General features: G+C 52.5%; 5 protein-coding genes across 5 annotated transcripts in view; 1 reads left to right on the top strand and 4 right to left on the bottom strand.

Moving 5' to 3' along the window:
- Gps2 (G protein pathway suppressor 2) overlaps positions 1–23,351 on the top strand; it is a 177,628-nt gene that overhangs the window by 57,857 nt on the left and 96,420 nt on the right. The gene's annotated exons all lie outside the window — the stretch shown is intronic.
- Positions 1,405–3,386, bottom strand: Tmem102 (transmembrane protein 102). Its single transcript, XM_051167461.1, has 2 exons — positions 2,865–3,386; positions 1,405–2,758 (listed from the first exon to the last, which is right to left on the bottom strand). Exons 1-2 carry the CDS (start codon positions 3,076–3,078, stop codon positions 1,443–1,445), a joined length of 1,530 nt encoding a protein of 509 aa, XP_051023418.1. The 5' UTR covers positions 3,079–3,386; the 3' UTR covers positions 1,405–1,442.
- Positions 9,684–13,676, bottom strand: Spem3 (SPEM family member 3). The gene is made up of 3 exons (XM_051167486.1): positions 13,539–13,676; positions 13,219–13,276; positions 9,684–13,054 (listed from the first exon to the last, which is right to left on the bottom strand). Exons 1-3 carry the CDS (start codon positions 13,674–13,676, stop codon positions 9,684–9,686), a joined length of 3,567 nt encoding a protein of 1,188 aa, XP_051023443.1.
- Positions 15,059–17,171, bottom strand: Spem2 (SPEM family member 2). The gene is made up of 3 exons (XM_051167295.1): positions 17,034–17,171; positions 16,818–16,875; positions 15,059–16,401 (listed from the first exon to the last, which is right to left on the bottom strand). The coding sequence occupies exons 1-3, from the start codon at positions 17,169–17,171 to the stop codon at positions 15,059–15,061; spliced, it is 1,539 nt and encodes a 512-aa protein (XP_051023252.1).
- On the bottom strand, positions 21,275–22,621 carry Spem1 (spermatid maturation 1). The gene is made up of 3 exons (XM_051167468.1): positions 22,369–22,621; positions 22,177–22,234; positions 21,275–21,996 (listed from the first exon to the last, which is right to left on the bottom strand). Exons 1-3 carry the CDS (start codon positions 22,510–22,512, stop codon positions 21,275–21,277), a joined length of 924 nt encoding a protein of 307 aa, XP_051023425.1. The 5' UTR covers positions 22,513–22,621.

A 23,351-nucleotide genomic window follows, 5' to 3' on the forward strand; every position in this document is an offset into this window, starting at 1 on the left:
TGGCTGGATAATGCTTTTACTCATTGTCACCCTCATTTCTAGTAGCTCGGGGGGGTTCCAGATGCTGAGACCATTTCTCCACCTTGTCACCCTCCACTCCTTTTGAAGTCACCTCCAAATCAGCCCTTCCTGGTGCATACACCAGGTGGTTGTCTGGAGGACCCTCTGTCGCCCCAAACAAGGAGCATGAGTCGTTTTTGGTTTTCTTGTTTGTTTGTTTGTTTTCTGGTTGCCCCTTAAATTTTCGGAGGAACAACTGGCGCTGCTTAGATCCCACACCCTCCAATCTAACAAGGCCCCCAAGAGAGGAGTGCACCCACGTTGTCACCGCTACTCCAACGTGAACAGGCCCTTAATAAGTCATAGCGCATCAGAGCTTCCTGCGACAGGGCTTCCTCGTCCTCCCTGGGACTACTACTATAGCACCCCTTCCTTTCCCCGACGCCCCTCAACCTGTCCTGTCCTGTTGATCCGGGCGACCGGTGCCGCGGGCTCCAGGCTCCAGGCTCCTCCCTCCCTGTCACCCGCAAGCGGAGGTTCCCCCCAACGCCGGCCTAGGCGTCCCGGACCCCCAGGAAGGAGTAAAGATGTCTCTGCAGAGCGCCCCGGTTTGGCAAAGTCAGAGCACTGGGCCCGGAGGTTGGACCAGGCAGAGCGGCGTAGGCAGCAGCAGCGGCTGTGGGAAGCTGAGGCGGCGGCGGCGGCGGCGGCGACGGAGGCTCCCCCTCCTCTGCGAGCCGGCCCGGGGGCGGGGCAGGGGGCGGAGACGCTGGGAAAGAGGGAGGTGAAGGCGGGCGGGCGGAACCCTAGGGTTCCTTGGAAGCTGTGAGTGGGGGACCAGTCTCCGAGGCAAGGCGGAGTGGAGGCAAGGCCTGCAACTCTCGGAGTTCAGAGATGAGACAAGGAAACCTGATGTGGCGGGGCTTGGGGCAGGGGGTAGATGGAATGGCCGACAGAGAGAAAACGGAAAGGGACTTTACTGCCTGGGATGGAAGTGAGGACAGAAAAACGGATGGGGAAGGGCGGGGCGGGGAGTGGAGAAACTGGGGTGGCTGTGCCATCCAGTCTGGGCTGTAATCCGGCCTTAATATCTCTCTGCTTTGGTGTGAGCCCAGCTGATCAGAATGAGGTCTCCAAAAGCCAGGTCTCTCCCCCCCCCCCCCCGCATTTTGTCAGTAAATACATCCCTTCTGTTTGCTGTAGACTCTGAAAGAATCGAGGAGAGAGGTTCGGGGGTGGGGAGGCAGCACCTGGATAGAAGGGGTGCCAGCCAGACTTAAAAAACGTGGGCCTCGGGCAGGGCAGAACACTGGGGAGACCTTTTAGAAAAAGAGGCTTTGAACCCTAAAACACACAGTCCGTCTGTACGCGAGGAGGGAGCCTCCCCCTCCTCGACCTTCTCGCCCAAGGAAACACTTTCCATTCCCTTAAGAGTAGAATCTTTAATGGGTCCCGCCCCCTACGCCAGCTAAACCGCCCCCTTTGCGGGCAACCTTGGCTTCCTCCACCGCCTCACGTAAGGCCCGTGCAGGGTCCCCGCGGAGCTGGGCCAATGCCCCGCGCAGGGCAGCGGAGCCATCTCCCATACAGAGCTTTCGGCCACTCAAAAAATAATGAGGCAGCGTCCCGGCCTCCAGCACTCGGCTCAACTCATCCAGGAGCCCAAGGCAACAAGCGCCGGCATTTTCCGGCCGTGCCAGGTAGAGCGCGGGGAGCCGCTCGCACGCCCAGTAGAGCAAGGTCCGCAGGAGGTAGGGCGCAGAGGCCCGGGTCCCCGCCACCAGCGGGCGCAGGAGCGCCTGGGCCGCCGCGTGTGCCTGGAGCAGCGGCGCGGGGATGCGCGCTTTGAGCGCCAGCTCCTGGCGAGCGAAGCACAGCTGCCATCCAGGGGTGGCCGGCTGCTCTGGGAGGCTGCCCGGCACTAGGTAGAAAGAAGCCGACTCCGAGGCCAGCGGGCCCGCCCACGAGTGGCTCCGAGCCGCGTCAGGCCAGCCTGTCACTGTCACCACCGGAATCAGGTCGAAGAGCAGGAGGTGGCGTGGGGGGTCTGGAGTTGCCAGGAGGACCGTGGTGACGCCCGCGTGGCGAGCTGCATGGACTAGCCTCGGGGCTCCCGGGACCGGGGTCAGGGACTCAGCAACCTCAGCCAGCTTATCGAAGAACCATGAAGCCACTTGGGTCGGGCATAGTGTAGGCCATGCCTTCGGAGCCTCCGACGGCTTTGGGGCTGGCCTTTCCTCAGTTTCCAAGGCGTCGCTGCTCGGCGTTTTCAGTGGTTCGGGAGTTTCAAGGTTGGTGTTGTCATTATTAGGCGATTGCGACCCTGAAAGGTCACTAAATGCTTTTTCCAAAGACATGTGCGCCTCAGGTTCTGAGACATAATCGAGTGACGTGTCCACAGAGCTTTCCCGGTCCGTGGGACTCTCTTTACTATGGGTTTGGTGAATCAAATCACATTCCCCTGGGACAGGGGGTCCTAGGCAATCCTGCCAGGTCTCCCGGACAGAAATTCCACACATCCGCTCTGGAAGGCGGAGCCATGCATAAGAGGATTCCAGATCCAGCAACAGCGCGGGCCCGGCACCATCCAGAGAAAACACAGGCACAAGGACTGTAAAACCGGCATCATAATGAGGTCCCCGGGCGTAGGGACCTAAAGGAGCATGCCCTAAATCTAGAGAACCTTCTCGAATCCCACCGCGAAGCACTAAGAGTTCTGCCTGGGGTGGAAAACGCGGATCCTGGCGGTGAACTAGCCCTAAAGGAAGAAGAAGGTTCGTGAAAGGCGTCATGGTCCAAGGCCGGGGTGAGAAATGGCGAGGCTGGGGGGATTTGCAAATCCCCCGCGGTTGACAACTACTTACCGAGCAGAGAGAAGACAAAATCCTTGGCTCGGAGAAGATCAGCTCCAGGCTTGGGCCCTTCGCTCCAACTCTCCTGAACACCCAGCTCCTGAATCAGCTGAGTGAGCTCCTGAAGCTGTGCACCCGAGCAGAAGTCGATGTCTGTGAGCGGCCGGGCTGGGGCTGGGGGCGGCGGGCCCCACCAGGGAGCGCTCCCCCACATGGTGGAAGCCATGGCTCTCTGGCCTTTAGGCCAGAGCAAACAGACCCGAGTTAGCTTTGTCAGGCCTTTCTTTGGCTGCTCAAAAGTTCTCCAGTTTCCCCCCTCCTTCTGAGGCGGAGCGAGGGCTAGAGACAGTTCACAAGTCGGTCTTGAGGATGGTGCGCTCTGTGTTTAGTCCTCGAAATGAACAAGTGACTATTTCCTTTGTCCTTTTCTTAGATGTTAAGTTGCGGCCGGTGAATCGGTTCGCCTGACTCAGCACGTTACAAAAAAACAAAACAAAAAAGCTATTTGGCCCCTCCTGGGGAACACAGTAGCCGATCTTTGTCACCGGCCTTTGTCCACCTCCCTTTACCCCTTTTTCGGAAGTCTCATTGGTCCGTGGCTTTCCGATTAGGGAGTAGCTAAAAAGGTGGCGAACAGAAAGCCCCATAAAAGATTCTACAGGTAACTTCCTGATGGCCACATGTCCACGCCCTTTTCTGAAAGCTGTCTGGGTGGCTCCGGACCGGTCCCCGCCTCCTGTGAGAGTTCAGTCAAGCCTTTCACCCTGCTGAGCTGTTGCTATGCTGGGAGTTGTAGTTTCCCTGCAACACTTGGCACGGCGCCTATGCACCCCTTCCATTGTTCAAGTATGCCTACTGGAAATCATAGTTTCTTCTCCTTTCTCTCCCCTCCTCTCCTTTTATTTTTGGGACTGGGTCTCACTGGGATGCTCTGGATGGTTTGGAACTTAGTGTGTAGACCAGGCTATGCTCAACTCACAGAGATCCACCTAGCTCTGCCTCCTGAGTCCTGGCATTCAAGGCGCACAGCACTTTTATATGAAGTCTTGTTCTGTAGCCCAAGCTGGCCCGGAACCACTATGTAGCCCAGGCTGACTCTGAACTCACAACAAGCGTCCTATTTCAGCTTCCTGGGTGCTGGGAGGAATTAGAGGCTCAGGCCACCACACCCAGTGGAGGTCATTTTGGGGTGGTGTTTTGTTCTGCCTAATCAATCCTCCAGGGCCTCTCAGGGAAATTCCAACTGGGTTTTATTTCCTTGAGACAGGGCCTCACTGTGTAGCTACGGCTGGCCTGGAGCTCAGTGTGTATGTAGATCAGGCTGGCCTTGAACTCACAGAGACCCACCTGCTCCTGCCTCCCGAGTGCTGGGATTAAAGGCCCCTGATCATTTTGGAGACTATAACTTTGAAAAGTTGTGCCGGGCTTGGGAGGTGGAGTTAGGATGACAGCAGGTTGAAGGCCAGTTTGGGCAAGTTAGACTCTCTCTCTCTCTCTCTCTCTCTCTCTCTCTCTCTCTCTCTCTCTCTCTTTAATTTTAATTTTCCAAGACAGGGTTTCTCTATGTAACCTTTGTTGTCCTGGACTGACTTTGTAGACCAGGCTGGCCTCGAACTCACAGCGATCTGCCTGCCTCTGCCTCCCGAGTGCTGGGATTACAGACGTGCGCCACCACGCCCGGCTCATCTAGATTCTTTTTTTTTTTTTTTTTTTTTAAGGAAAAGCTGAGTGTGGTGATGCAGGTCTTTAATCTCAGTACATGGAACACAGAGTCCCAGGCCAGCCAGGCCTATATAGAGACCCTATCTTAAAAAACAAAACAAGCCAGGCAGTGGTGGGGCACGCCTTTAATCCCAGCACTCGGGAGGCAGAGGCAGGTGGATCGCTGTGAGTTCAAGGCCAGCCTGGTCTACAAAGCGAGTCCAAGACAGCCAGAGCTACACAGAGAGACCCTGTCTCGAGAAACAAAACAAAACAAAGCCAAAACCAGACAATAACATATAAGTGACACAGAAGTGGACATCTGAACCCCGGAAGGAGTGGCAAAGCTCACCTCAGACACGCAGAACCATGATGGGGGACACGCTGGGGAATAAGTGTGATGGCTCAAGTTTATAAACCCAGCCCTTGGCGCACGCCTTTAATCCCAGCACTCGGGAGGCAGAGGCAGGTGGATCGCTGTGAGTTTGAGGCCAGCCTGGTCTACAGAGTGACTCCAAGATGGCCAAGGCTACACAGAGAGACCCCTGTCTCAAAAAAAAAAAAAAAAAAAAAACAAACCCCAGCCCTTTAGGCAGCTGAGGCAGGAGGACTACGGTGAATGAGAGACTTACCTTGGGCGCAAAAGTTCCAGGTGAGCAGAGCCGAGAGTGAGACACTGCTCCGAAATCGGGGTAGGGCGGAGTCTGTAGACAAACTCCTAGAACCAGGGCTCACCTGGGAAGCGCAGACCTAAGGGGTTTCAAGTCACTGCCAGGGGATGCCCTTCCCCTAAAGATACAGGCTTATATATCCAAGAGGCCAAACGAAAAGGAGTGAAGATGGGACCTTTTTTTTCCCTTCCTGTATGGGTGTTTGGTCTGCATGTGTGCCTGTGCACCATTTGTGTGCCTGAGCTCTTGGAACCAGAAGATGGCCTCAGGTCCTCTGAGACTGGAGTTACAGATGGTTGTTAGCCACCGTGTGAGTGCTAGGGATTGAACCTGAGTTCTTTTAGTTGCTGAACCATCCCTCAAGCCCCATGTATGCGTGGTTTTGCCTAGATATATATGTGAGGGAGGGGTTCATGTGCTCGCTTGGTACCTTCAGAAGTCAAAAGAGGGGGTTGGGTCCCTTGGGACTGGAGTTACGGATGGTTATGAGCCAGTATGTGGTGGGTACTTTGAACAGAGCCTGGGTCTTCTGCAAGAGCAGCCAGTCAGAAATCTCTGCTGAGCCGTCTCTGTAGCTCCTGAAGGCTGGGCTCACACTTTGGGGTACCAGGCATTGAGCATTTATACATAGCTACCTGAACCATTCTACGAATAAACAAGGTTCACTGGTTTTTCTGAGAACCTTGAAATTATTAGGAATAGGCCAGTGGTGGCGGTGCACACCTTTAATCCCAGCACTTGGGAGGCAGAGGCAGGCGGATCTCTGTGAGTTCAAGGCCAGCCTAGTCTACAGAGCGAGTTCCAGAACAGCTAGAGAAACTCTGTCTCGAAAAAGCAAAAAAAGAAAAAGAAAGAAGGGCTGGAGAGATGGCTCAGTGGTTAAGAGCATTGTCTGTTCTTCCAAAAGACCTGGGTTCAATTCCTAGCACCCACATGGCAGCTCACAATTGTCTGTTAACTCCAGTTCCAAGGGATTTGACACATTCACACTAATGCACATAAAATAAAATAAAATAAAAAATAAAAAGAGAAAATAAAATGTTGGGAATATTGGGAGAGATCGCTCAGAGGTTAAGAGCACTGGCTGCTCTTCTAGAGATCCTGAGTTCAATTCCTGGCAACCAGATGGTGGCCCACAGACATCTATAATGAGATCTGGTGCCCTCTTCTGGCCTGCAGGTGTACATGCAGGCAGAGCACTGTATACATAATAAATAATCTTTAAAAATTTTTTTTTTCTAAAAAATAGAAAATATCAGGCTGGAGAGATGGCTCAGAGGTTAAGAGCATAAGCTGTTCTTCCAAAGGTCCTGAGTTCAATTCCCAGCAACCACATGGTGGCTCACAACCATCTGTAATGTCATCTGGTTCCCTCTTTTGGCATCTAGGCATACATGCAAGTAGCATACCGTATAAATAAATCTTCAAAAAGAAAAAGAAAGAAAGAAAAAAAGAAAAGAACATAGCGAGAATAGCCAGGCAGCGGTGGTGCACTTTAGTCCCAACATTCAGGACTAAAGCAGAGGCAGGTGGATCTCTGAGTCAGAGACCACCCTAGTCTACAAAATGAGTTCTAGGATAGCCAGGGCTACACAGAGAAACCCTGTCTCAAAGAAACAAACAAGTAAACAAAAAACAAAAACAAACAAAAGAACAAAGTGTAAATGAATGAAAATATTGGGAATGGATGAAAAGGAATGTCCTTTAAAGAACATTTACTTTTCTGTTAGTTATTTTTATGAAACTGTTTCTTAACCCAGCTATTACACAAATGATTATTAAGACTCTTTTATATTTGTTTAAAAACAGGCTTCATGGGCTGGAGAGATGGCTCAGAGGTTAAGGGCACTGACTGCTCCTCCATAGGTCCTGAGTTCAATTCCCAGCAACCACATGGTGGCTCACAGCCATCTATAATGTGAGTTGATGCCCTCTTCTGGCCTACAGGTGTACATGCAGGCAGAACACGGTGTGCATAAACAAACAAACAAACAAATAAACAATAAATAAATAAATAAAACGAGCTTCACAACAGAATCCTGGGCAGTTTAAGCCTGTTCTTAACCCTCTGTGTTATCCTGACTCACCTTTGCCACAATCCTCAAGTTTCTTGCTTTTTAGTTCTTTTATTGCTCCAGCCGACCCTTTTTCACTTATCAGCCTGTGGCGGAATTCCTGCTTCCTCTTCTAACTCCTCCTCCCCTGGCATGCAGGAAGTCCAGCCCTACTCTCTCCCCTGCTCAGTGATTGGCTATAAGCTGCTTTATTGGCATACAAGGGGACAATTGGGGAGCAGAGTTTATACAACATTGAGACAGGAGGTTCTCAGAACAAGGCTTGCAACCAGATACGGGGGGGAGGGGGGTACAGAAATCAGCATTTGAGTTACACAATAACCTTATGACAACACTTTCCAACAATTTTGTTGTTGTTGCTTTGATTTGTTTTTCCAGACAAGGTTTCTCTTGTGTAGCCTTGGTTATCTTGAACTTGCTTTGTAGACCAAGCTGGCCTCAAACTCACAGCACTCCGCCTGCCTCTGCCTCCTTGAGTGCTGGGATTAAAGGCGGCGTGCCCCACGTCTTCGTGTGTTTGTGCCTGTGCACACCCACACACCCATGCCACAACTTGTATGTGGAGCTGGAGGGCCCCTTGCAGTAACTGACTACCTCTTTCTGCCCAGAGATCTAACATCCAGGCTTGACATCAAGGTCGTCATGTTGCCCTTGGACTTACTGTGTAGTCGTGGTTAGGCTCGTACGCCTAGTTCTGCGTCTGCCTCCAAAACGCCGAGGTTACAAGCAAGCACCTCCACACACAGTCTTTAAAGGAAAAGAGTAACCTGTGATGCCTCAGGTGTGGTGGCTCACACCTATAATCCTAGTGAGGCAGAAGAGTGTTGCCTCCAGTTTTGGGGGAGCCTATCCCTGTAGACACAGCTCCTTCAGCCTGACAGAAGCACCCCCAATGACTGTGCCTCTCATAATCAACCAGAGGCCCCGTTGCCCTGGATCAAGCATACAGACATATCTTGTGGTCTTTGGTTCTCACCAGGAGCAGTAACTGCGTGGGGGAAAGAGGGAAGTGCCCCGTCTCTCAGGCTACCTGGCCGAGAGGCAAGTTACGACGTAGTGAACATCAGGACAGCCTGAGCCACAGTGTTAGAATCTCAGCTCCCTCCTCCCAGACGTAGAGCACTGGTGAAGTTGAGGCTGCAAGGATCACAAGTTCAAGTCCAGCATAAGCTATAGAATGAGATCATAGCTAGCCTGGGCTACATAGCAAGAGCTATGATGGAAATATTCTTTTTTTCTTTTTTCTTTTCTTTCTTTCTTTTTTGTTTTGTTTTTCAGGACAGGGTTTCTCTGTGTAGCCCTGGCTGTCCTGGACCTGCTTTGTAGACCAGGCTGGCCTCTAACTCACAGAGATCATCCTGCCTCTGCCTCCCGAGTGCTGGGATTAAAGGTGTGCGCCACCACCGCCTGGCCTGATAGAAATATTCTGAGTCTCTGCTGACCAGCTACAATGTGGCTGTCAGAACTTAAAAATGTAGAGACTGAAGAACAGAATTTAAATTGTTTTTGTCTTTTGAGATAGGCTCTGTCTCGGCTCAAAATGGAAACCACCTTGCCTCAGCCTCCTCCATTCTGACCTTACAAGTGTGAACTACCCAGCTCAGTGTTTGTTGTTTCTGTTTTTGTTTTGAGATGGTTCTATGTAACCCTGTCTTAGAGATTATGTAGTCCAGGCTGGTCTTGAGTCTACAGAGATCCACCTGCCTCTGCCTCCGGAGTGCGGGGTTAAAGGCGTGGGCCCTCACGCCCAGCTTTATTATTTTAATGTGTGTGGGTGACTTCCTGCATGTATGTCTGTGAACTACATCTGTGCAGTACTCACAGAGCCCAGAAAATGGCATGAGGTCCCCTGGGACCAGAGTTACAGATTGCTGTGAGCCACCTGGTGAGTGCCGGGAATTCAACCTGGGCCCACGAACTGTCTCTCCTGTCCCTCTAGACTGGTTTTTTATTTTCCTAGTGAGACAGGATCTCCAGTAGCCCATGCTGATCTTGAATTCATTATATAAATGAGGGTCCCTCCCTCCTCCCTCCTCCCTCCTCCCTCTTCTTTCCCTCCCTCCTCCCTCCCTCTTCTTTCCCTCCTCCTCCACCTGTCAAGTGCTAGTATCACAGGTGTGCAACACAACGCTTTGTGAGAATTTTAAATTTTATTTGACATTCTAATAGTCACATTTGGCTAGTGGCTACTGTGCCTCCCCCCACCCCCACCCCAAAAAAAACAGCTCTTGAGCCTAGAAGATGGTGGGTTTGGCTATAGAGCTGTGGTGGCAGAGTAGGAACGTATTAATTCTGTGTCTCTTAAAGATGACGACGATTGGTATCAGTGGTAGCGCTGGGATGGAGAGCCTCAATCACCCACAGAATGCGTCTCTTGTCTGTCTTTACTCTTGATGCGTATTTGCCCTCTCTTTGTGCAAGGTCCTCATCACATTTTGATACGCCCATTCCTTCTGAGTCTCCTCTGAGCTTCTGGGTGTCTCGGGGAAAGGGCACCTAGGAGACAGGGTTTCACACTTTTCCCTGCCAGTGACTGACTGCTTCTGGCGGGAATCGAAGACCACCTGACCTGTCCGGGTACCCAGTCCAGGGCAATGGGGCTTCCAGTTGATTTTGGGGGGCGTAGACATTTGGCGGTGCTTCTGGCAAGCTGAAGGAAACGTATCTGCAGTGTGGTATACCCAGTCTTGGCCGTCAATCTGTTGGGAGGGTGGCTGTAACTCCACTAGCACAGGTACCTCTGAAAACGTTTTCAGGTCACTGGAGATCACTTGGGCCTTGGAAGGACAGGGGTTTTGATTGGCTGGGACAGAGGTCCAGGGTACATGCTGCTCAGGACTGTCCTTCTGAGAAGCCATCTGGCCAGGAAAGGGTTTCACTAGGGAAGATGACAGCATTAGCGTTTGAAGTGAGCCCAAGATTTGGGCAGAATCCGTACCTGGAGCAAAGCCTGTTTGTTTGTTGAGGCCAGAGTCTGGGATAAGGCCTGAGTCCTTGCAGGAGCCAGCTTGCTGGGTAAGGCCTGGAGGCTTGAAGCCAGAGCTTTGACTAAGCACAGGATCATGACCAATCGCTTGGCATTCCTGAAGGTTAGGGTCTTTGCTGTATTCTGAACTGCAAATGCAAACATCTTGGTTAAGGTCCAGTCTCTTTTTGGCATCCATAAGGTTTCGGGAGTCAGAGTCCTGGTTAAAATCTGGGACTCTGAAGATTCCAGAATCTTGGGTAGGGCCTAGAATCTTGTAGTCTACCGCGTCTTGTGTGAGACCTGAGCACTTATGAAGGCAAGAGGTTTGTTCAAGACCTGGACTCTTGTGATTACTAGATTCCTGGGTAAGTCTTGAGCTTTTGTTAGCTTCAGAGTCTTGGGTACAACATGGGCTTTTCTGTGGTCTAGAGCTTTGGCTAAGACTCACATTGCTGCAGACTCCTGAACGTTGTATATTTCCTGTACCAGAACCTTGAGTGGGGTCCGGCCTCTTTTGGTTGGTTGCTGGGGAGAGATTTTTATTTTTGATTACATTGTCTTGGTTAAATGCAACATTCCTATAGACCACAGAGTCTTGCATAAAGCTCAAAGTCTTCTGGCTGGATGTTTGAATAAATATTGTATTTTTGGGGAGGTTAGAAGGTTGAATGAGACTTAAGGTTGGATGGTTCCTAAGGATACCCGCATCTTGAACAGCAGATGAGCTCGTTAACTCGGAATCTTGAGTGATACCTAGATTTTTTTGAAGGCAAGATTCTTGGGAAATGTTTGGATTTACACAGGGGTTAGGATCTTGAGTACAGCCTGGAAATTTGTAGGAACCCGAGTTCTTGCTGAGGCTTGGGTATAGAGTAAGGCCTGTGTTCTGGTAGAGGCCCAGGTCCTTGTGGAGGCCTGGATCTTGGGGAAGGCCTGGGTTCCTGGGAACTGTAGAATCCTTGGCAGGAGATGGGGTCCTTTGAAGGCCAAGGCCTCGGTTAAAATTTTGATTCTCAGGGGTTGGAGGCAGGATTAAAGTTTGAGAAGTGGCGGAGAACTGAGAAGGGTTAGGGAAGTGGGGAGAGGAGACCGTCTGAGGAGACGTGGAGGTTGAGAGGAAGACAGGGGCTTGTGTTAAGTTGGAGGGCTTCTGACAGTGAGGCTGAGGGACAGCAAATGTCCTGGGAGAAACAAGCGGCAGAGAGAGAGTACACGGTGGAGGGGTGGTGGGCTGTGTACTCTGAGCAGTGCTTGGGGAATGAAAGCAAGGTTTGGAGGGAGCAGTGTCCTGGGCGTAGACCAGGAACTTGGGGCAGACTGGAGCCCGGGGTCCTTCAGTTTTCCTCTCAGAACAGCAAGGATGAAAGCTACAGTATGGGAGGGTCTTTGGCTGGGAGATCTTATCTTTGGCATTATCTGAGACCTTCCATGCCGTGTTCCCAGACTCCAGGTAGCTCACGGGAGACCCTGCAGGAGGCTCAGCACTGTCCCCTCCATGTTGTTTTGGTGTTTGCTCATTGGTACCAGAACGTACCAGGCCCTTCACCTCTTGGGGCCTGGAGAGGATGTTCAAGTCCTTCCTGAAACATTTGGGGTTCTGGGAGGCCTGCTTCAGCAGGGTGTTCTGTTTTACTCTCCCGGTGTCGTAGACCGTACGGCCAGTGGAGAAGCTGGGGCCAAAAGTAGCTAACATGGAAGGAGCGGGAGGTGAAGCAGGGATAGAGGTGGTGGCAGGGCCTTGAGAGGTAGTCATGGCCATGGGCAGTGCTAAGGCAGAGGCTGGAGGGGCACAGGCTGAGGCAGAGGCTGGAACACCGAGAGGGGCTGGGGTAGAGGTTGGACCAGGCACTGGGGTGTTGGCATACGGGTGAAGCAGGGAACGGCATTGGACACGGCCTGAGACCTGAGGTGTTGTTTGCTCAGGGACATGAGCTTGGGAGTAGGTCAAGGTGTGTCCTGGCATTTGGCCTGGGTCATCATGGCTTTGGGATTGGAAAGAAGTGTAAGGAAGAGCCTGGGTTGGGGGTTGCGGTGACGTATGGGCGGACGTTCGCTGGGGACTGGGGGCTAAACTCTGGCCTGGGGTTGGGGCTGAAACCTGGAGTTGGGTAGGGGCCAGGATTTGGGGCTGGGCCTGACCCAAGGCATGAGCTTGACTGTGGGTGGGGTCCTGAACTGAGGGACAGGGTGGGGTGGGGGATCGGTTATGGGATGGGGTTGGGTAGGAAGCATTGGTTGGTTTTAGGGCTTCACCGAGGGCTGAGGCAGAGTCTGGCGGATGGGCCGGTGGGGCACAGGCTGAGGTCTGCTCAAGACCCTGGGCCTTGAGTTGAGTATGCTCTGTGGTCTGAGCCTGGGACTGGGTGGAGAGGTGCTCATGGGTGTTGGTTGAGGAATAAGTTAGAGCCTGTTGTGGAGCATGGGCTGGCCTGTCGACTCGGGCCTTAATCTTTTTGTCTTGGGGCAAAGAGGATGGAGCCATGTCCAGCTTGCTTATCTTTGGAATCTTGGGAGGAGTCCTTGGCCTGGAAAAAGAAGCAGCTTGGGTCTTCATGACTGTGGCCTGAGGGGCTTCCCCAGCTCCCATCAGCCCCTCTTTCCACAGTTCCCAAGAAGCCTCCGTGGGGGTGCTGCCATGTCCACATTGGGGTGGCATCTGGCAGCACCTAGAACGGTTCTCGTCATTTGTGTCTGCTAGCCAAGAGTCAAGGTGACTGACGCGCCCAAGTAGAAGGCTGGGGCGGTGGGGTAGCCGGGAAGATATTCCTGAACACAGTTTCCTCGTATCTGCGGTGGAAAATACGCACATGGGTCGGCTGTTCAGACCAGCGAGTTGCTTGTCTTCAGGGAAGGTAAGACCGGAAAAGAGAGGGCGCTCAGGTGGGAACGGGGATGGTGACAAAGGGGACAAGCCACATCCTCAGGAGACCCTGTAGGAGCCCCCCACTCACCTTTGGGGAAAAAATGATGGAAAAGAATCCGCAGGGAGCTCTTCAGATGCCTCCAGAGCTGAGGGGGGCAGAGGAAAGAGAGACCAGAAGCTGGGTGAGCCCCCAAAAGCCAACGCTTGTGTGGCCAAATCCCAGCGGCCCTTCCGGCTTTAGCCCCTTGAGCGGTGCAGAGCTCAAGCTGAGCCCTGGTAACACGGGAGACTGAGGCAGGAAGGTCTTAAGTTTGCAATTCAAACCGAGCCACGCGGTGAGACTTTATCCCAAATGCCTGAACAGCACCCAGAGGCCCCTCCACCCGCCTGCCGCGACCCTGCCCTGACCAGAGTCACGACATTGAATCCCACGTTGAGCAAGATGAAGCTGCCCAAAAGCAGAAGAATTGAGTCTCCTAAATCCTGGCATTTCCTGAGGTTGGTGCCCGAGCAGGTTTGGGCTCCATGGTAGGCTCGTTCACCCATGACCTGGAGTCCCAAGACTACCTGGGCCCCATGGCCCCCACATACTGCCCTTAGTGGGGGAGGGGAGGAGGGTTGAGTCATAATGGAGCAGGTGACTGGAATCACAAAGAGATGGTGGAAGAGAAAGTTCCCTGGTAACCAGGTCTGAGTAAACTAAGCCGATAGGCCAGCACTGCCCCGCCCCCAATACGTCGTGCCCTGCCCCCCACGGTGTTCAGAGTCACTCAGCTCAAACAGGCCTCACTCCTGCAGTTGAAAACAGAAAATCTTTCGCCCCGCAATAACCACTAATATTCGGGAGCCCTTGATCTCAGAGACTTGGCTGGAATCTAGATCCTTGGATGTCTTCCCACACTGACCCTCGGGCTTTTTTGTTTTGTTTTGTTTTGTTCGTTTTGGGGTTTGTTTGCTTTTTGTTTTTTCGAGACAGCGTTTCTCTGTATAACAGCCCTGGCTGTCCTGGACTTACTTTGTAGACCAGGCTGGCCTCTAACTCACAGAGCTCTGCCTGCCTCTGCCTTCTGAGTGCTGGCATTAAAGGTGTGTGTCATCCCCCCCGCCTAACCGCCCACATATAATTTTATTTTATTTATATGAGTATTTTGCCTGAATGTATGTGTTCCATGGTACACATGAAGGTCAGATGAGCACATCAGGTGCCCTGTGACTGGACTTAAAAGTGATTGTGTCACTACATGGGTGCTGGTGTCCTGCCAACCACTGACCCCCCTTTTTTTTTTTTTTTTTTTTTTTTCCAGTTTTTCAAGACAGGGTTTCTTTGTGTAGCCCTGGCTATGAACTCACTTTGTAGACCAGGCTGGCCTCGAACTCACAGAAATTCGCCTGCCTCTGCCTCTCTGAGCGCTGGAACTAAAGGTGTGCGCCAGACTGGAAAGATGGTTCAGAGGTTCTGTCTGCTCTTCCTGAGTTCAATTCCCAGCAACCGCACGGTGGCTCACAACCATCTATAATGAGATCTGGTGCCCTCTTCTGGAGTGTAGGTGTACATGCAGGCAAAAACACTGTATACATAATAAATACATTCTTTTAAATTTTTCAAAAAGACGTGTGTGCCCGGCCATGACCTCAGATTCTTGAACAGCAGAACTGAGTCTGTCCCCTTTGGGAACAGGAAGAACTGGTGGGTGCCATGAGGGCTGCGACTTGCTGTTTAGAGCTGGCGAGAACTCTCATAGAGGAATAAGAGGGACCTACTGGCAGGAACATGACCCCCTGGGCAACAAGGAGCCTCGTGCTGAGGAGGAGACTGGTTTCAGGAATCCTAGGCTGGTGAATGGGGAAGGTTCCAAACCACAGACGACGACGACAAGGCTTTCTGGACTCTTTCTCTTTATTCCCTTCTCCACGCCCCGCTCCACCCGTCAGGTGAGTTTCCCTGTGCGGCTCCTAGGCAGAGAGGGCTTTGAAGGTGAGGTGGTAGGGGGTGGCAGTGAGCTGGCCCGCCCTCGGCTCTCCAGCACCTGCCTCTTTAGCTCCACGCTGTCATACACCTGGTAGGTGGCATTGCCACCGGGATTCCGACTGAGCGGCACGAAGGTGGTTGGAGGTGGGGCCGGGTCGGAAGCCTGGACTTCAGGCAGGGGCTGGGAGGAGTGAGGCCCCATCAGGCCGGAGCCGGCAGCTGGGGCCCTTTGGTACGAGGCCTCACCCAAGGCTGTGAGGGAGGTAGAGGTGATCAGAGGATGCCGGGAGGGGAAAACCTCAGTCCAGTCGGCTGCCCGCCTGCGGTCTTGAGGTCCCCGGGAGCTGTAACCCACGTGCGCCACGGATGGGGGTGGGGTGTGGTCGGGTTGGCTGTGGGTATAGCCAGGGAGGCTCTGCCGGTGGGCCTGTGGGGAGTTGTGCTCCCGGTAGCCTTGGACCTCTGGCCTGGGGTTCCTGGACACAAAGGCGAGCGGTGGCTCCGAGCCATCCGCCCCGCGCCTCCGCGGATCCCAGGCGTCGTGCAGTGTGTGACCCCCCGAAGAGAAAGGGCTGTAGCCCACAGTGGCCCAGGAGGAGTTAGGAAGCAGCCGGCGGGGAGGCGGTGGTGATGAGGCGCACTGTTCAACGTCCGTGTTACCCCAAACCCGGGACTGTGAGTAATGGGGACCGAAGGCCTGGAGCCTCAGTTCTGACTTGGCTTCTACTCGCTTGGGCAAGCGGCGCAGCTCCGGTGACAGGTAGAGGGAAGGTAGTGGGAGGCTGGCAAGGATTCCACCCTGGCGGCCCCACAATCCTACGTTGGAGGACAGACCTATTGGCTTATAAAAACCGCCCCAGCCCCTATGGGGATACTTGGGGTGCGGGCAGGACTGGTCATTCTCGGGAAGGGAATCCCGGTCTTCCAGGTCAAAAAAGGGCACCGGCTTCATCAATGACACCTTGTGGCTTCGAGGCTGTCTACGAAAGGGTGGGCAGCCATAGGAGAGTTGCCTGCTGTTCCGAAGTCGCTGCTGGTGGCTGTGGTGGCCCTGTTGGTGGAGGCTGTGGCAGACCTGCTGGTGGTTGCTGCGGCGGGCCTGTTGGAGGCCACGGCGCTGGTAGCGCCTGCGGCTGCGCCTGTGGCTGGAGCGCTTACGGAGGTGGTGGAAAGAGGAAGAGGAACAGTGTGTGGGTTGCGCCATCTTCACCTGTACAGGATCCAGGACACAGTGGATGTGGACATCCTGGATGTTGGATGGGGGCTCTTTGGGGGGACATTCGGGAGTCTGGATTTCATCTGCTAAGAGGCAAGAGCCAAAAGATTGGGGTTAGGAACAGGTGGTCCTGACTGTTGAGCGAGTCTCATATACTGTGGAGGAAGGTTAAGTCAATGTATCAACCATCAATAAAGCGCTGTTTGGCCAATCAGCTGGAACGGACCGGAAGTGAGAGGCGGGACTTCCTGGAGGAGAGGAGGAGGAGGAGGAGGACGGCGGGAACTGGACGGGGTCGGCCCAGGGGTCATAGTGGCAAGTGTTTGGAATACATGTGTGTTATAAGGTTTAGAGTAGTTTGTTTAGTTTACGAGTAGATCAGAATCAGTTCAGACTCTGCCCGGCGAAGTGCTGGCAGCTTTAAAGTACATTTTAGTCTCCCTGTGTCAGTTATTTGCTTTGTAAGCTGAACGGATACAAAACACTGTAACAATACACTTACTTTTCCAATTCATCCAGCAGATGATCTTGTCTAAGGCACTCTGCAGCCCGTGCCACATCTGGAGGCGGTGGGGAGACAGGAGAGAAGACCAACTTGCTGACACCATGCCCATTCCCAGCAACCCCACCCATTTCAGCAAGTGAAGCAAGCTTGTAGCCGACTTTTCTACTCGGCCATCTTTACGCCTACGGGTGATCCACAGTAGTAGCCACTGACCACGGTTGTCACATTGATGCTGATGTTGACAAGAATAATCAGTCCCAGCAGCAGGAATAGGATGTCCTCAGCATCCTGGGGGCTTTCTTGGTGGTGATTGCAGCACCCCAGGCTGGCCTGCCACAGCTGGTTTTCCATGGTGGGGGGCCACCCCCCCACCCAGCCCAACCCACACTGTATTCATGCCAGTACTGAGAGAGATGCTTACTATATGGGGGGGGGGGAGCCAGGTCATAATGAGGCAGGTTAGTCATAATGTGGAGGCAGATGCTCTTTTTTTTTCCTTTTTATTTTTTTTAAAGATGTATTTATTATGTATACAGTGCTCTGCCTGCATGTACACCTGCAGGCCAGAAGAGGGCATCAGATCACATTATAGATGATTGTGAGCCACCATGTGGTTGCTGGGACTTGAACTCAGGACTTCTGGAAGAGCAGTCAGCACACTTAACCTCTGAGCCATCTCTCCATTCCACTGGATGCTCTTTTATTCACTATTTGGTCCCTAACATGAGAACTTTTATCCTTGGCTTCCGTTTGATAGAACGTGGCCCTTGGGTCCTGAAGTTTAGTTTTCTCGGTCTCCACGCTTAACCTCATATCTGGTCATGAGACATAGTCTTCATTGGGTCAAAATATCTGTCGTGGATTTCACTGAGCTTCTGACACATAGCAATATATGTAGCCTGTTGGCATGTCACATGTCATACCTGCTTTGAGGCCAGCATCTAAAGTGATGGTGAGTGACATGTAGGTACCAGCTCTCCCTTATACTGACCACTCCCTTGCCGTAATCTCTCTAATACTAGCACCCATGTCCAGTGCTGGCTCACTTGTTTCAGCATCATAGCAAGACTTCCACCTGCCAACCACCAAGTGCAGCAATGGTCCTTCTTCCCAGAGGAACTGTCCTCTCTGACCCACCCCAACTCCAAGTTGAAAAACCAATAACCAGCTGGGCGTCGTGCCACTCGCACTCAAGCAGAGGCAGGTGGGAGTTCGAGGATAGCCTGGTCTACAGAGTGAGTCTCAAGACATCTAATGCTACACACAGAGAAACCCTCTCTTGAAAAAAAATGAAAAACAAAACAAAACAGCACGGCATGGTAGCAATGGGTTTGGCCATTCTAACTGCTGGAGAGGCCGAGGCAGAAAGAGGTCTCCTTGCAGGCCATCCTAGGCCTAGTGACACCATCTCAGTCACACACACACACACACACACACACTAAATGATAGAGAACTTGCCAAACGTGTTTACTCAGCACTAGAAAAAAAATTGCATGGTCCACACAGTTAACAAACTGTGGAAAGATGTTGATATAACGAAAGGAGTTAACAGTCACTATGAGAGAGATGTTGAGTGCAAGGTTTTGGTTTGGTTTGGGTTTTTAATGATAGCGCCTAGCAGGGGCTGTAGAGTTGGCTCGGCAGTTGAGGGTGCACACAGCTCCAGTTCCTAACACTCAGGTCCTGTGGCTCACAAGTACCTAGAGGAGCTGACATCCTCTTCTAGCCTCCACTGGCATCTGCACTCCGGTGCGCATACTTTCCCCCCACGTAGATAGCTAATTAATAAAATAAAAACCTAAAAAAAAAAAAAAAAAAGCTGGGAGTGGCACACACCTTTAACCCCAGCACTCGGGAGGCAGAGGTGGATGGATCTTTATGAATTCAAGTCCAGCCTTGTGAGTCCAGAACAGCCAGGGCTACACAGAGAAACTCTGACTTGAAAAAAACAAGAACCAGCCAGGGCATGGTGGTACACACCTTTAATCCTAGCACTCCAGAGGCAGAGGAAGGCAGATCTATATGAGTTCAAGGCCAATCATGATCAACACAATTGGCCAGTCAAGGCTACATAGTGAGACTCTGTCTCAAAAAACAAAACAGTCTTATATAATCCACCTTGGGGCCAAGTGTGGTGGTGCATGCCTTTAATCCCAGTACTTGGGAGGCAGAGGCAGGCGGATTGCTGTGAGTTCGAGGCCAGCCTGGTCTACAGAGTGAGTCCAGGACAGCCAAGGCTAACACAGAGAGACCCTGCCTCCAAAAACAAAAAACAAAAACAAAAAAAAATCCACCCTGGCCTGGAATTCAAGATGTGGATCAGACTGGCCTTGAACTTGCAAAACACATCCTGCCTTTGCCTTCAGAGTACCAGGATTACAGGCATGCACCACCCTGCCAAAAAGTCATTTTTCTTTCTTTTCTGGTGTTTTTTTGTTTTTGTTTTTGTTTTTTCAAGACAGGATTTCTCTGTGAGGCCTGGCTGTCCTGGGCTTGCTTTGTAGACGAGGCTCTTCCTCCCAAGTGCTGGGATTCCATGTGTACATCACCACGGTCGGCACAAGTCATTTTTTGTATTGCCAGAGTCTCATGGAAGCCAGGGTGACCTTGACAGATCCTTCAACTCCTTGATCCACATGCCAACCAAGCATTTTGTTGTTGTTGTTGTTTTTTGAGACAGGGTTTCTCTGTGTAGCCTTGCCCCCCCCCCCAAGCATGTTTTATACAGCAAAAATGGAGGAAAGGTATTTACTCTGGGCTCCAAACACACAGTACATGTTCTGTATGTAACAGAATAAAATTAAAGTGATTAATAACATCTTTTTGTTTGGGGGTTTTGTTTTGCTGAGTGTTTCATCCCATCTAGCCTAGAACTGGCCTTGTAAACCTCTTAGCTTTGAACTTGCAGTGATCCTCCTGCCTCAGCCTTCTGAATACTGGGGACACAGGGCATGTGTTACCACTTGAGTGTAAATGAACAGAAAAAATAGGGTGCTTTACAGAGAATCTGCTCACATTCTAGGAATCCACCCAGTCTGAAAGGCCATGCCCAGTTCCTTCAGCCTTGCTCCCAACATTGTCTGTGCACACGCACAGGAGAAGCTCGGCCATCTCGGAGCCGGGGCAGCAGACCAGCTTCTCTGTTGCTCAGTGGGTGGAATATTCGGAAGAAGTTAGGTGGTGAAATGTAGGCTGGGCTGATTCATTGGGAATTTATCCACCAGCAAGAAGAAGGGCAGCAGCAGTGGGAGGAGGCAGAAGGTCTTGTTTGTTTTTGGTTTTTCGAGACAGGGTCTCTCTGTGTAGCCCTGGCTGTCCTGGACTCACTTTGTAGACCAGGCTGTCCTTGAACTCACAGTGATCCACCTGCCTCTGCCTCCCGGTGCTGGGATTAAAAGCGTGCGCCACCACGCCCAGTGGGAGGCAGAAAGTCTTAAGGCCATAAACATGATTCCTGCTATTTGTGGCCACTAGCAAGTCACATCTGTGTATGTGTGTGTGTGTGTCTGTGTGTGTGTGTGTGTATGTGTGTGTGACATGGAGAGGCATAAGATCACAGCCACTGAGACCTTATAGGTGGGCTCCTCTTGAGAAGTGTCCCTATTATCTTACCTCCTGCTTCTAAGTCTATTCTTTTTTTAAGTTTATTAATTACCTATACAGTGTTCTGTCTGCATATAGACCTGCAGGCCAGAAGGCACCAGGTCTCATTATAGATGGTTGTGAGCCACCATGTGGTTGCTGGGAATTGAACACATGACCTTTGGAAGATCAGTCAGTGCTCTTAACCTCTGAGCATCTCTCCAGCCCTTTTTTTTTGTTTTGTTTTTGTTTTTGTTTTTTGAGACAGGGTCTCTCTGTATAGCCTTGGCTATCCTGGACTCACTTGTAGACCAGGCTGGCCTTGAACTCACAGCGATCTACCTGCCTCTGCCTCCCGAGTGCTGGGATCAAAGGTGTGTGCCACCACCGCCCGGCTCTAAGTCTATTCTGAAGGGTTGCAGAAACTTCAGGCTCTGCCTGGGACATTGAGCCTAGAGACCCTCCCTCTCTAAGCCATCTTTGCCCAAAGAAACCAGAAACCAGCTCCAGCTGGAGCCTAAGCCTGGGGTCCCTAGGCCTGAGCTAGGGCCCTGCGGCCTGAGCTAGGGCCCTGCGGCCTGAAGTCCATCCTCTAGCTCAGGACCCTCTGGACAAGTGGCTGGATTTGGTGGCTTCTCTAGGCACCAAAGAAAACAAGGTAGAGACAACTGGGAGCCTTGGACAGGGCTCAGGACAGAGCCCATGAGGGCAAGAGGTGGACAAGGGCCTCCTCCGGGCTCTCTAGAGAGACCCTATTTTGAGGGAGGTCATTCTCTTAGCAACTAGGGATTCTGGGCTCTGTGAGGATCTCTCCTTCTATACCACCACAAACCACTCTCTTTCTTTTTATTACTTTATTTTTTTGCCCCCAGTCATCTTCCTTTGAGGGGACGATACACCCATCCTTTGCTTGTTCCCTCAGCAGCGCTGGACCCAGAGACCAAGGGGTAACAGTGAGACAAAGCCTCCACCTCCCGTGTCAGCTCTCGCAGCCGTCGTCTCACATCTCGGGCATCGTACACGATTCTGCCCGAGGAGCCACGCTGCGGTATTTCAGGGACAGTGGCCGGACCCCGAAAGGGTGGCGTGGCAGGCCGGCACTGTGCTTGCTCGCCCTCGGTGCCTCCCCCTGCCCCCACCCCGTTGTTCTTATGGCTCAAAGACTCCGGACTGGGAGGAGGGGGGTTCACAGTATACACATAGGCCTCTAGGTCCTGCTCAGACCGGATCTCTGTTTTGAGAGGTCTGCCCTCTCTTCTTGGCTGGAAGCGGAGGGTCTGGGTAGGCTGCTCAAGAGCACCCTGAGTCCAAGGCTCCCAGATCTCCTGCACGGGCTGGAAGCCTTCCCACTCCTTAGGAGCATCCCAGTGGTGGGAGCAGATGGCGAAGTGCTCCTCAACATTAGTGTCTGGGGCCCAAGCTGCCGGGCGGTGGGCGCGCCGGGATGGAGAGGCCCTATGGTGATGGCGGGTGGGTGGGGGGGTCACGGTCATTTTCACAGGCTCCATGGAACATCGAAGATGGACTTCGGGGTAGGTCTGCTTCCTTGACGGCTGAGTCTGCTTCCCAGGTGAGGAGGGTACTTTAGTGGTTTCTGTGGATTTAGGGAGAGGCGAGGCTGTCGGAGGGGCTGGCTTCTAGAGAGAGGGGGAGGTGGGGCTTTGAGAGAGAAGCTTCAGCTCAGCCATCAGGAGCCAGCTTAGGGATAGAACGCCTGGTCTCTGACCCCTCCTCGGCCCGACTCCTCCTTGCCCCGACCCCTAGGCGGTCTTACCTTTCTCATAAATGATATGGAACACTCGGTGTAAGATGATGCGGAGTCTGCTCCAGAGCTAGGTATAGGAGGATATTGTGAACACAAGCAGGTCCTTGTAACCAGGCCTGCCTCCCAGCCACCCCATACACACACACACACATACACACACACACACACACACACACACACACCCGCCCCCGCATCCCTGACCAGGGTCACCAAATTGATGCCAATGTTAATACAGATGACCAGGCCCAATAGCAAGAGAATGGAGTTCCCCGTGTCCTGGCAGTTGTTGGTGCTGGGGCTTTGATACGAGGCCCACCCAGGCCGTGACCGCTCAGCCATGGCCATGGCGGTCCCTAGGGCCACCAGGGCCCTTAGGCCCCCAGACCACTACCCCTAGTGCCCACTGGCCTGCCAGCCTGACCCAGAGGGTCCTGAGAGTGACCGGGTCACAATGACGCTGGGGCGTTCCCTCATAATGTGCCAGGATGATTCTCTCATGGTGTGAAGCAGGGTTGATTCCCACGCCCCACCAGCCTTAGGGGCAAACCTTTGACTTCCTCCCTCCCTCTCTTTCTCTCTTTCTGTCTCCTCTCTTGTGGTTTTTCGAAAGGGTTTCTCTGTGTAGCCTTGGCTGTCCTGGACTAACTCTGTAGACCAGGCTGGCCTCGAACTCACAAGATCCACCTACCTCTGCCTCCCGAGTGCTGGGATTAAAGGCGTGCGCCACCACGCCTGGCTGTATGCCTTTCTTATAGCCAGACTCCTGGGTGAGCCCACTGGCTCTCTAATCCACTGGGCATCTGCCCTCATCATTTCCTACTCCTTCTAGAACAATACCAGGCCCCGGACCCCACAGACATTGTGTAGTTGAGATAAGGTCTCATGTAGCCCAAGATGGCTTCAAACTTTCTATGTAGCCAGGAATGACCTTTGAACTCTGACTCCCCTGTCTACCTCTCAAGTACTGGAAGTAAAGGGTGCACCATGTCTAGCTCCCCCACCCCCAAAGACAAGGTCTCCCGCGTAGCCCAGACTGGTCTCCAGTTTCTGACCTTTGTGCAACAGCCCCCTGAATGCTGTGTGGCCAGAAGTGTAACTATTTGACCACCCTGGTCTTTACCTTAACCACCGGATCCTGTCACTACAGCAACCACACCCTTGCCACTTGCACTCAGTTCTTGAGT

The sequence above is a fragment of the Acomys russatus genome, chromosome 25 (genome assembly GCF_903995435.1).
Source record: "Acomys russatus chromosome 25, mAcoRus1.1, whole genome shotgun sequence".
NCBI lineage: Eukaryota > Metazoa > Chordata > Mammalia > Rodentia > Muridae > Acomys > Acomys russatus.